Raw genomic sequence first — 12,466 nt, 5'->3', positions numbered from 1 at the left:
TTTTCCAATAAGGCAACAATTTAGCTCATTCATTCTGGAAGCCCATCAGTTCTCAAAACTACACCTATGGGAATTTTTCTATTTTCCAATATGAAAGCTTTCAAGAAGACTCATTAGTAGTGACTTATAATAAATGTACAGAAACCCTACCAAAGTGGGCCTTTGTGATGGCTTATTAAATACTTAAAATAAGGCTGTTTAATTGAAATAAAAATGCAGCGAGTAAAAATAAAAGTAGAAAACCAAGGCCAGAAAAAAAGGGGAGAAATCAATTATATTAACCATGAGGACTAACATATATGTAGAGTGGTTAAGTATTTAATTAGTCTTTGAGCTTATTGAGGACAGTTAAGACAAAAGAAAAACAAAATGGGCTAGCTAATTCTCAAAATGTGATAAAATGAAATACATCCATTTCTTAAGAGACAGTATTCCCAGTTTTAATTCCAAGAGAAAATTAAAGCATGAGGCCTTTGAAAGCTGACAATGAGTAAGGTAATGAATAACTATGTCATCCACGACGATGTTACACCAGAGAAGAACTAAAGCCACATAAACATCTTTCTTAACACAATGAATGTCAAAAAGCAGTAGCCAACATCATACTTAATAATGAAACACTAAAACCATTCCTAATAAAGAGAAGGGCATGAATTGAACAACTTTAAAATGTCTGACAAAACCAAAAATAGATCATTAAAGTCTAGCTAACTGGAGAGGATTCTGAGTGTTGTTAAGAGAATGTGGCCTGAATATATGGCTCTGTGATCTAAGCCTATGCCCAGCAAGAACACGCACCACCTAATATGTATGTATGCAATAAAATGTGAACCACGTGAATCAACAATTAGTTGGGATATTTGCTAAAACGCTGACTCCTAGGTTTCAGTATCTGAAAAAAAGTCTTAAAACAAATCTCAAAGTAGTATTTCTCCTTTAAAAGTAAAAAAGGACCTATCCAAAATAACTACTAAATATTTAAGAACAACCTCAATGAGAAACATGTAGAAACATCATGAAAAACAGTCCAAGCTTTTTTAGTAAATGAAGATCTTTAGTAAGTTTTTTTAATAAATGTAAATATACTAGATCTATGGTTTGGAAGACTAAGTATTTTAAAGATGCTCAATTCATGCACTTTTCTTTATTAGGAATGGGTCCAGTGTTTCATCATTAAGTATGATGTTAGCTGCTGCTTTCTGACATTCACTATGTTAAGAAAGTATTCTATTCCTCAGTTTCTAAAACTCTAAAATCAGTAAATGGTACGCATGCATTACATTTGTTGAGCTTCGGTTTCAAAGCTACCTTTCTAACATAAACTGGAACACATTCAATCTTTTTAAGCTCTGGAATGGTTTATACAGAACTGGACTTACGGACTTCAGATCATTTTCTAAAGGGACATTTTTTTGTATATGTATGACATTAGAAACTTCCATTGTTTTACTACATTAGTAATTTTTCCCCATTCTTATTGTCTCCATTTTTATACATGAACTAAAAAAAAATAGATGTCAAAAACTTTGTTCAATACTTCCTAGTTTCATTTATTAAAAAATTACTTTTCAATTTAGTATGATACTTCAAGATACAGTAATTCCTAAACAAAGCAAGTTTGAATTTATAATGCTTGCTAAAAATTTTTTCCACAACTAGATTTCCACAACTATAACCACAACTATATTCAAAAAATGGAGAACTCCTTCGTTTAGAATACTTATAGTACTATCCATACCTCAAAAACCAACAGTGTCAGTAGCATTTTCTAACATGCAGAGTTATATTAAAACAAAGTATATGTTTTAATATTACCCATTAATGATTATGTTTCTTTTCCCAAGAAGATTTGAGTTCATCACAATTACCAACATGAAACCACTCTATTTTAAATTCCATTATTGCTTACTGATCAATAATTACCATTCATTTTATTTCTGGTATATATTACTCCCAGATCTGCTGGAATGGAGTCAAAGCCACTGCTTCCAATGATATAAACCCCCTTTTCTGCAGCTTTCTCATGATACTTCCAATACATTAGTTCCAGAAACTAAAGATTCAAGACAAAAGATCTAAATCAGAGCTACAGAGAAACATCTAGATCAATATTAAAAAACAAATCAATTAAAAAGCAAATTTAAATTTAAACAATTTAAAAAAACAAAGCAATTAGACTGTGAAAATGCTAACTAAGATGCCTCTGCAGCAAAACATTAACTGTGAAAATAGTCGGTACTTATTCAGCAAACATACCTACTCTGTTCCAGGTGAGAGATATGCTGATCTGAATTAATTCATTTTTCAGAACTATTTTTAAATGTAAAACTAATTTCTATTATGAAAAATTAATATAAAGATATACAAAGAAAGCCAAACAAAGCTACCCCAAATCACATCTTCCTGATGAACACCATTACAAACATGTATCTGTGCCCATATATAAACAGAAAGATAAGAATGGTCAGAAAAGAGGGAATGCAAGAAGGTAATAACATCTGTTCAAATTCTTTGCCTGTTTTTTAATAATTACTTTTTAAAAACAATTTTAGATTTACAGGGAAAAAAATTGAGTAGTAGAGTGTTTCTAGGCATTCTGCACTCAGCTAACCCTATCATTTCATCTTTCACATTAATGTGTTATAATTAATGAACCAATCTTGATACATTATTACTAACTGAAGTCTACACTTTGTTTAGGTTTCCATTGCTTTTACCTAATGTCCTTCTTCTATCCAGGATCCCATTCAAGATACTATTCTACATTTAGCTGTCATGTCTTCTTAGGCTCCTCTGGCTGTGATGGTTTCTCAGACTTTTCTAGCTTTTTATGATCTTTACAGTACTGCCCAGGTACTTGAGAGCTTGCCCCTCTATTGGAATTTATTTCATGATTTTCTCATTACTATAGTGAGGTTATAGGTTTTGGGGAGGAAGATCACAGGGGTAAAGTGCCATTTCATGATGTCATATCAACAGTACATACTATCTCACAAATATATGGTTACCAAAGCAGGAGGGAGGGTGGGAGAGAGGAATAAATTAGCAGTATGGGATTAAAAGATACACCACTAATATTAAATAGATAAACAATAAGGATTTACTCTATAGCACAGGGAACTACATCCTATAATGGAAAAGGATCTGAAAATACATATGGCTGATATACTTTGCTATACATCTGAAACTAACACCATATTGTAAATTAACTGTACTTCAATTAAAAGAAAACAGTACATACTATCAACATAATTTATCACTGTTGATGTTGACCCTGAATACCTGGCTGAGCTAGTGTTCTCCAGTTTCTCCACTGTAAAGCTTTTCTTTTTCCTTCTCCTTTCCATACTATACTCACTGGAAGGAAGTGACTGTGTGCAGCCCACACATAAGAAGGCAGGTGTTGCTTCCCCTCCTTGAGGGCACAGAAGCTACGTGAATTACACGGAATTCTTTTGCAAGGGAGATTTGCCTCTTTTCCTCTCTTGCCCTTTTTTTAAACTGAGTTAAATTTGCATTTTCGGTGTACACACTTTCTGGATCACTATTAGGTTTTGATACCACATTCATAGTACTTTACAAGATAACTGGAAGGCTTTTCACCATTTTCTTTGTTCTAGTATATTTTAAATAAGAGTCAGTTTTTCTTACATTCATGCTTCTGACTTCTTTTTGCATCAGTCTTGGTAATTTACTTTTTCTCAGCACTGTCCAGTATCACCAACTGATAAGCTCTCAGTATGTATATACTATACTGGCACACTGATGACAGGACTGAGATTATAAGAACACAGCAGATTATAGTTATAAAGGAACTAGTGTAGCTTTGTTCTTATAATACTCCACTGCCTGCAGTCAGGCAAACCTTAATTCAAGTCCGAGCTTTTCAATTTAATGGTTGTATGACTCTGAGCAAGTTTTAATTAATTTTGTTTATAGCATGCAGTACTCCAGTGTTCTTGCCTGGAGAATCCCAGGGACGGGGGAGCCTGGTGGGCTTCCGTCTATGGGGTCACACAGAGTCGGACACGACTGAAGTGACTTAGCAGCAGCAGTGATATAAATCAACACATACTATACACAAAGGCTTTGAAAGAAATCAGGTTGTTGGGAACAAATTCAGAAAAAATGAAGCGAATACCTTATCACCATGTTCTCCTTCAAGCTTTTAAAGAAATACCATCTTAACAGTCTTTGGGACTCTGTGGGAGAGGGTGAGGGTGGGATGATTTGGGAGAATGGCATTGAAACATGTATATTATCATATATGAAACGAATTGCCAGTTCAGGGTCGGTGCATGTTACAGGATGCTCGGGGTTGGTGTGCGGGGATGACCCAGAGGGAGGATAAGGGGAGGAGGGAAGTGGGAGGGGGGTTCAGGAAGGGGAACTCATGGACACAGGGGCAGATTCATGTCAATGTATGGCAAAACCAACCAATATAATATTGTAAAATAATTAGCCTCCAATAAATATAAAAATAAGAAAAGAAAAAAAAATGCTAGGGAGGAATCATTACCTTCTAAAACATGTCTGCAAAATTGCACCATTTTTCATGTGAACAGAAGTTGTATTATTAATTCTGTTCTCTTTTCTTTTTACATACCTGAGGTTCTCCAGAGATATCAATACAGCTAGTTCCATTTTCAATACATGCTTTTATTACAGGTTCTCCATAAAATCGGTACTGGGAGAATAAAGAAAACCAACAGTTTACTCTTACTTGGCAAATTTAAATGAAGAAATACCATTGAGTTTTGGAGGTACAGTCTTGGTTATCAAGAAATCAAATATTAATAGTCTAAACAGAAAATGAGAAAATTATATAACTGCAATATACTGACACTCACCATGTAAAAAAAGGGCAGATGGAATTATCTCCAACTGCAAAGAGTCGGACACAACTGAGCGACTGAACTGAACTGAAGATAAACTAGGAAGTTTCATAGAATCAGTGACTCATTTGAGTTGAATTCTGAAGAACAGTAAGGATTTGCCAGGAAAAAGAAAATCCAAACAAAAGAAAAATTATATGTAAAAGTGTAAAGAAGAGTGATGCTCAAGATACCTGAAGCACAGAATATTTGAGAGGGAAGTGTAAGAGATGAGTCTGGAGAGAAATACTTGGGCCAGATCGGGAACGACCCTAAGTGCCATGCTATCAAGACTGAACTTGATCTTTTCTGCATTGCTGAGCCCTCCTGGGGGATTTGAAATAGAGGACAGTGATGAAAAATTTATAGCACAGACATATCACTCTGCCTGTGGCATTAGAAAACAAAACTTATGGCAGGTAAGAAATGAAGGACAAATCAAAGGAAGGGGAAGGATTTACTAAGGGTGAGATATACTTAAGAAATTATTTGACTTCCTGATTAGCAGGACATGGAGGCCAAAAACCAGTGGCTGTATTAGACAAAATAAAGAAAAACAGGATGAAGAGGTTTGGAAGGGATAAGTTTAATATTGGACACAGTAGATAATCTGAGTGATTTTATCTCCCAAACTATTTCTTGCTCAAGCTCAAGGAATTAAACATTTAAAAACTGTATATAATAGTTAATACATCAGAGTCAGTCCCATTTCAAAAGCAGCATGATGAATTTTTCCTTTGAGGGTAGGGTAGGAGAAGAACAAGCTCCTCTGCTTCTCTCATTCCTCACAGCAAAAGATGGAGAATGGAGATGGTCTGCTTTTTCTAGACTTTAAGAAACAGGTAAAGGGACACTTGACAGAAACGACAGGGCACTGCAGGGACTGACCTTTTCAATTAGGTTACAGGTTCTTCTCTACCTAACTCCAGAGCCTCATCTCCACAGCCTTCTCTCCCCCTTCCTAAAAGCAGCAAATGACACTGGAATGACAGGACTGGGAAAGTGTGTTTAAGTTCTAGTTCATTCTCTGCCACCAACCAACACTAAAATTACTGAAGCACTTCACTTCTGAGGCATAGTGGAACAAACAAGGGCTTTCAAGGCACCAAGACCTAAGTTCACAATTTAAATCCATCATCTACTAAATTGCATGAGTTTATTTACACATCACGGACATGGATCACTATACTAATACACATTTTTAAACATACATAAAAGTCAAAGCTCTATTTTCTCCCTGTACTCAATGGATCATCTTAGGTAATATTTACACACATCCATTTGAAACTCATTTAGTGACTTCCTTGGCCTCCTGATTATTTTACCCCCAAATATTTCAAGTTACCAGTAGTCTACTTGTGTCAGAATCCACCTGGGCCCTCGTTAAGCCTGCTGGTTATTCAGTCCCACCCCAATGCCCTCCAGTAAGAAGTTTTCTGGGGTAGACTCCAGGAACCATCATTATAAATAAGCCTCACTGGTGACTCCAATGTACATTAGAGGTAGAGAAATGCCTCCCTAGACATTCTCCCCAGAAAATCGCACCTACTTTCTGGATTTCAATTAAAATATGTACACTGAAGACTTCCAGCTCCTATCTTCAGAGCTGCTCACTGATGAGGTTGCCTTATCTGCAGCTTCTGTCATAAAATTCAGGATCCACAAAAGCACAGAACATTTAGCAAAACTAATTTCTCTTAGGCTTAATTTTCCTTCCTCTATTTCCTCTTCATCTTGATTTCATCACTTATTTACAGAAAATAATTCCATTATAATTCCATTACGTATTTCCTGTCTTAACTTAAAAATATCTAGCATACACCTCAGTTTCAATATATCCAAAATCAGAGTCATCATCTTTCTCTCAAAAGCAGTTTTCCCCTCTCCACTTTCGAGCACAGAAGACCATAAAGAATGATGCTTAAAAGTATTCATTCAGTCATTTTCTGTATATTTTGACATACTGCTTGTTTATAAATGCCTGATTAGTTCTACACATATCATTTTGTTCTCACGAAAGAGACCCTCACAAAGTAGATAAATGGGTTTTAAAAAATACCTTCAAAGAAACAAATTACGACACCAAAACTAGCAAACTGGCATCTACCCTGGAAGAATAATCCATATTACAAAGTAAAAATAACCTTCAGAGTAGACGTTAAGGAGCAGAATGTTTTGGAGACAAAAAGCTAGAGAAGACTATAAACCATCCAACTGGAAACATCCAGAAGGTAAGTAGACCGACCAGTCTGGAGTTTAAGGGGTAGGTTTTCAGTGGAAATAAGTTAATGTAGGCATCATCAGCATACAGACGGTATTAAAAGCCATGGATTTCTAATTTTTCTGACTATGACCCTAAGAAATTTATTTCACATAGTGACTCCATACACAAATGTTACCTGACATGAAAGCTTTATGAACCAATACTTACCTTTATTATGTGTAATTCATCCTATTTTCTACTTCAGTCTATCTGATTATTTTCTTTTTACGGCCTAGTCTTAATCCACTGAATTGATTTCACAAGTTTTAAAAAATACTGGCCCAGCTACAATTTCTGTTTGGGGTAATGAAAACGTTCTGGAAATAAAGTGCTGATAGTTCTACAAGACTGTGAATGTACTTAATGTTACTAAAGTGTATACTTAAAAATGGTTAAAATGCTAAAGTTTATGCTGTATATATTTTCACCACAATCATAATCACATTTAAAAATGGTCCAGCAAATATAAACAGGAAAAGAGTTTCTAAGGCTTAAGCTCTGAGGCCTCTGGCATTCACGGGAGGATAAAAAGCTGGGGCGGGGGGCGCCGGGGAACTAGGAGAGGGCAAGAATTTAGAAACTAAGTGAAGGAAGGAACAGGCGCTGAGAGGTGTGACTGAGATGAGCGATGAGAACGGACAACCGGATCCGACAGGACAGGGGCGCTGGCAGAGCAGTTCCACTGAGGGCCTAAGGGTGAAAGCCAGACAAGACTAGAGAGGAGAAGGTGAGAGAGAGCAGACAGTAAGAGAGCTCTTCCACGGAGTTTTGCTAAAGAGGCGGCACAGAAAAATGTGAGTAGTTACAAGGGTATGTACAACTAAGGGGAGTTTTTCTTTAAATGAGAAATATAATCCCACATTTGTATGTTGAGGGGAATAATCCATCAAAATGGAAAATTTGATGATAACAAGAACACATGTAACTATAAAGTCTCTGAATGTGGTGCCCAACAGAAGCAGGGGCAGTTTTTCCTTATAAAAGGAGGTAAGGCAAAGTTAAGGTATAATGCAGGTAAGTAGGTAGTATAAATTCTCCCAGCAGGCAGGGAAGGAAGAAGGGAGAAAGGGAAGGACAAAGAAAGGAAGAAAGTTACCAGGTAAGAGTGAGAAAAAAAGGAAAAAAGGAATGGGATGTCAAAAGTATGAGAAAAACGAAGTTATAAAACTGTTGCTTCAAAGAACAGAAGAGAAAATGGCCTAGGGAAATAGAACTGCTGGAAGTACTGAGACTGCACATGAGGTTTGCAATCACATATTTTAAGTGGGACCAGTCAGCATCATGATGCATTCTTCTCCAGCCGCACTGGGTTACACATGCTCAGGTAAACAGTAAGCAGGGAGCTGGAACAATCAGGGCTCAGGTCTTTCCAGAGTATGGGGAGTGAGGGACAAGTTGGTAGAGGATGTAAGACAGTGATTCAAGCAACAAACCACAGAGCCACATTCTAAGCTAGTTAAGAACAAAATAAACTGAAATAAACAATAGAAATATACTTTATTTTATGACAATCAAAAATTTTCTGGTTTCATTTAACAAAATTATGAACAATTTCCTAAATGCTTCGACAATTAGGATTGCTTCCTCAGATCAGTAAATGTCATCAACATTCACCGTGTTACACAGACCACAAGTATCTCTTTCTCACCCAGGCCAACAGCAGCAGCTAGAGGTTCTCTTGTCAAAATATCTGGACTCAACCACTTCTCTCCCCATATAACACTCCTACTCTGTCCTTGGCTTGTTTGCATAATTTTACTCTTAGTTCCCTACCATCTATTTTTCCTTTCAGAAGCCAAAGAATTTCAAAACCATAAATCAAATGATGTCAACCTGCTGTCAATGGTTCAATAACTCTGTCATATTTAGAAGAAAAATCCAAACCCCAACCGTGACCTTTCAGACCTAACCAACTAGCTCCTGGGTATCTCTCCAATCTAACTCCCCACCTCTCTGCCCTGTTCACACCCAACTACACTGGCCTCTCTCACATTCTTCCGTCTCTCCAAGAACATGCTCATCTCACGACCTTTCTATTTGCTCTTCCCTGCAACCCCCTACCCTCCAGTACACACACGGTTTATTCCCTCACTGCATTCAGGTCTCTCTGCAAAGTTCCTTATAGAGACCTTCCCTGACCATCCACCCAATAGAGACTGGTGTGCCAATCTTTTTATCTCTCTTCCCTGTTGTATTTTTCTTCAAAGCACCTGTCACTTACCCATTATTATAACATGATTTTTCTGTCTCCCACTGGACTATCAGCTCCATGAGAGAGTTTCTGTGTATTTTCTATATATACATTTCAATAAATATTTATTGAATAAATGAATGAGTCCTTTTAAAATATCTTTCTTTGTACATTCATTAACATATACACTGGTATAGCAGTACACAATGCAATTTTAAAAATAAATAAAAAGTAGATTGTGGGTACATGCTCACTTTTTCAGTTAGGGGGTATATAGCACACAACAATTATAGCTGTAGCCACTAAATAAAACAGAAACATTCCTAGAGTCTAGTGTCACTCTCTATTTCAGGAGACTTTGGTTATATTCACTTGCTTCTCGTGAGAAGTAAAAACTCCTCGTAAGGGGTTAACGTCCTGAATCAACTCTTCTGTCCCTTGCCCTTATGTTTCTCTGGAATACAAAATACCAGATTCTGCTAGAAATGAATAGATTTTTTTGTTCTGATACAAAGAAGGGCAGATTACTTACTGGGCCTACACAGTTGAGGACAACTGTTGCCTGTTTAGCCATTTCATCAAGTGAGGCTGGATTAGTGACATCACAAATTATTATTCCAACTTCAGATGACAGTGTCGGTCTTCCTGAAATAAAGAATAAAATGTTTTAGGCAAATCCCAATACAGTATTAGATCTCCTGGATCTTCCTTTCATAATAACCACGCAAATGTACTAAGAGCTAACTGTTCCTCTCAAACAAAAGATAAAATTGTTTTTAACCAGGTAATTTAAAAAAGGGAAAAGACTATGAGGAAAATGGAGTTAATATGAAGGGTTAATAAAACATATTGTTGTTATTTAGTTCCTAAGTCGCGTCTGACTCTTTGCTACCCCAGGGACTGTAGTCTGCCTGGCTCCTCTGTCCTTGGGATTTCCCACACAAGAATACTGGAGTGGGTTGCCAGTTCCTTCTCTGGGGGATATTCTGGATTCAGGGATCGAACCCCTGTCTGCTGCACTGCAGGGATTCTTTACCACTGAGCCACTGGGGAAGCTCCCTAATAGAACAACTTATTAACGTTTAAAAGAAAATCTAACATAAGGAATGTGTAAATGACAACTCTATGTAAAATGCAAATTTTACAAATTTTCAGAAGATGATTTTCCTGACTTCCTCTCCAGGAAGAATTATAAATGTAGTTTCTTATTAACTATTAAATAACTACACATGATAAGATTATGAGGTGGAGGCGAGTTAACATTAACATAATGAAACAAAAGAGGACTGAAGTGTAAAACAGTCTAGGGAAGAACATTCAGGTTCATAATAAGGAAATAGTTGGAATAAGCCAAATCAATAGATTATGAAGGTTTCATGGGTCAAGGTGTATTCCCTGCAGTAACTTGATGTGTGCACTGTAAATGGTAGCCAACTAGGCTGTATCCATACCATCTTCTTGAAAAAAAAAAAAAAAAAGGAGGAATTTTTAAAAGGAAATTTTAATAATGAAAGTATTTCTTCTGGAAAAGTAAAGACAGACCAAAAAGCTCTTTGGGAAGATTCAGTACTTGGTAGTGGTAGCAGGAGAGTTGCAGAAGAGTCAGCCTACATGGTATCTCCTATACAAACCACAAACAAAATAGGTTCCAAATTCCCACCATAACAGGGCTCTGTGTAGAATTAGAAGGAAGTGAGATGAAGCTTAAACAGAAGAATGACGAATATCCAGAACTCAAACAGGTGCCATTTGTCTGTATGAAGGGGCAGTAGGGTGGAAAATTACAGTTAAAAGCAACAGACTCCTAACCTAAAGGCCTCCCTGCAACCCGAGGGCCATGAGATCAGGGTGTTTGTGTGTATGTGACTCTCTCCTCCTCATCTGAATCCCAGCATTTAGAATAGGACCTGACATTTAAAAGACCACTCAATAAAAAACATGTTTCAATGAATGCGGAGGGAGTAAGTAAACGCCCCAAACAAAACCACACCAAAAAAATTGGGGAAGGTTTAATAGAGGGACTGCTGGAGAATTCTTACAAGCAAAAATGAAATTAAAAATTAAAGCCACAACAATGTTATCATTAAAAGTTCTAAGCTTTCTCTCCCATTTCCAAAACGCGGCAAAGAGAGAGTACAAACAATGCTGAAGAAGCCAGTGCTCCACTGTTGTATCCGATCAAGTATCTAGAACTTCCAGCCCCGTAACCCTGGAAGCAGGGTACAAGGTACCCCTGCTCTAGACGGGAAGGGAGCAGAAAGGAAAAACTAAAGTTCCTGTTTCGCCAGCGGGGATTCCCTAAGGGAGAAACTGAAGGGGGGATTTGTCTCTTTTTGTTTTAGGAAACGGGGAAAAAGCTCTGACACCATGTGAAGCATCGCTCTCTTCTTCCTGGCCTCTAGCAGGTTTGGGGACCTCGAGGGGCACCCCAGGGAGAGAAGCGCTCATTTCAGGCGACGGGAACCCCTCAGCCGGGAGAAGGGGGCTCGGGGCGGGGGGTGAGATCCGCGGCGGCGGGGCCGAGCCCGAGGTCCCGGGGCGTCCCAGCCCGTCCCCTTTACCCAGCTTCATAGCAGCCCTCTCCAGCACTCGCAGCAGCTTCTCCCGGGAACGGCCCGCCACGGCCCAGGGCAGATGGGAGGTCCGCTCCGGGGACACCTGCTCCCGCGCCACCTCCTCGGTCACGAACTGGCCGGTAAAGCCAGAGGCGCCGAACACCACCAGGTGGAAAGGCCTCTGCTGGGTCGCCATGACGAACCCACAGCGATGCAAGGCCCGGGGCGGGCTGAGCCCACGGCGCCTGCGCCTCAGGCAGCGACCACTGTACCGGGCGCAGCAACCGCCTCCGCCGCCGCCGCCGCGGTCTCAGCCGCCTGCGCGCAGCGCTCCCGAAGCCCCGCGCGCGCGGCCCCGCCACAGCCACGCCCACGGCCCCGCCCACGGCCCCGCCCACGCCGTCCGATGCCCGGGGGCTGCCACGCCCACTCCTCGCGGGTGTTCCCCCCAGCAGCTGCTCGGGACCCCGGCCCGCGAGGGCTTTGTGCTTCCCAAGGTTCCCGGGTTGGCGGGAGCAGACGGTGGCCATCCTCCGACCCGTCGATGGTCTGGCACAGCTCTGACCCCCTTAGGTATCGCATC

At 39.1% G+C, this 12,466-nt stretch overlaps 1 protein-coding gene across 1 annotated transcript in view; it reads right to left on the bottom strand.

The window, feature by feature from the left end:
* Nucleotides 1-12,211, bottom strand: part of SCCPDH (saccharopine dehydrogenase (putative)) — a 31,203-nt gene extending 18,992 nt beyond the window's left edge. Inside the window, exons 1-4 of the mRNA XM_055419742.2 lie at nucleotides 11,890-12,211; nucleotides 9,861-9,973; nucleotides 4,607-4,687; nucleotides 1,924-2,053 (exon numbers count right to left, since the gene is read on the bottom strand). Coding sequence (XP_055275717.1) covers nucleotides 1,924-2,053; nucleotides 4,607-4,687; nucleotides 9,861-9,973; nucleotides 11,890-12,079 — 514 coding nt within the window. The 5' untranslated portion in view covers nucleotides 12,080-12,211. The remainder of the gene's footprint in view (nucleotides 1-1,923; nucleotides 2,054-4,606; nucleotides 4,688-9,860; nucleotides 9,974-11,889) is intronic.
* Between the last annotated feature and the right edge of the window lie 255 nt (nucleotides 12,212-12,466).

The sequence above is a fragment of the Moschus berezovskii genome, chromosome 17, assembly GCF_049115385.1.
Source record: "Moschus berezovskii isolate FMDL1 chromosome 17, NW_MosBer_1.0, whole genome shotgun sequence".
Classification (NCBI taxonomy): domain Eukaryota; kingdom Metazoa; phylum Chordata; class Mammalia; order Artiodactyla; family Moschidae; genus Moschus; species Moschus berezovskii.
This window is presented reverse-complemented; position numbering and strand designations above follow the sequence as displayed.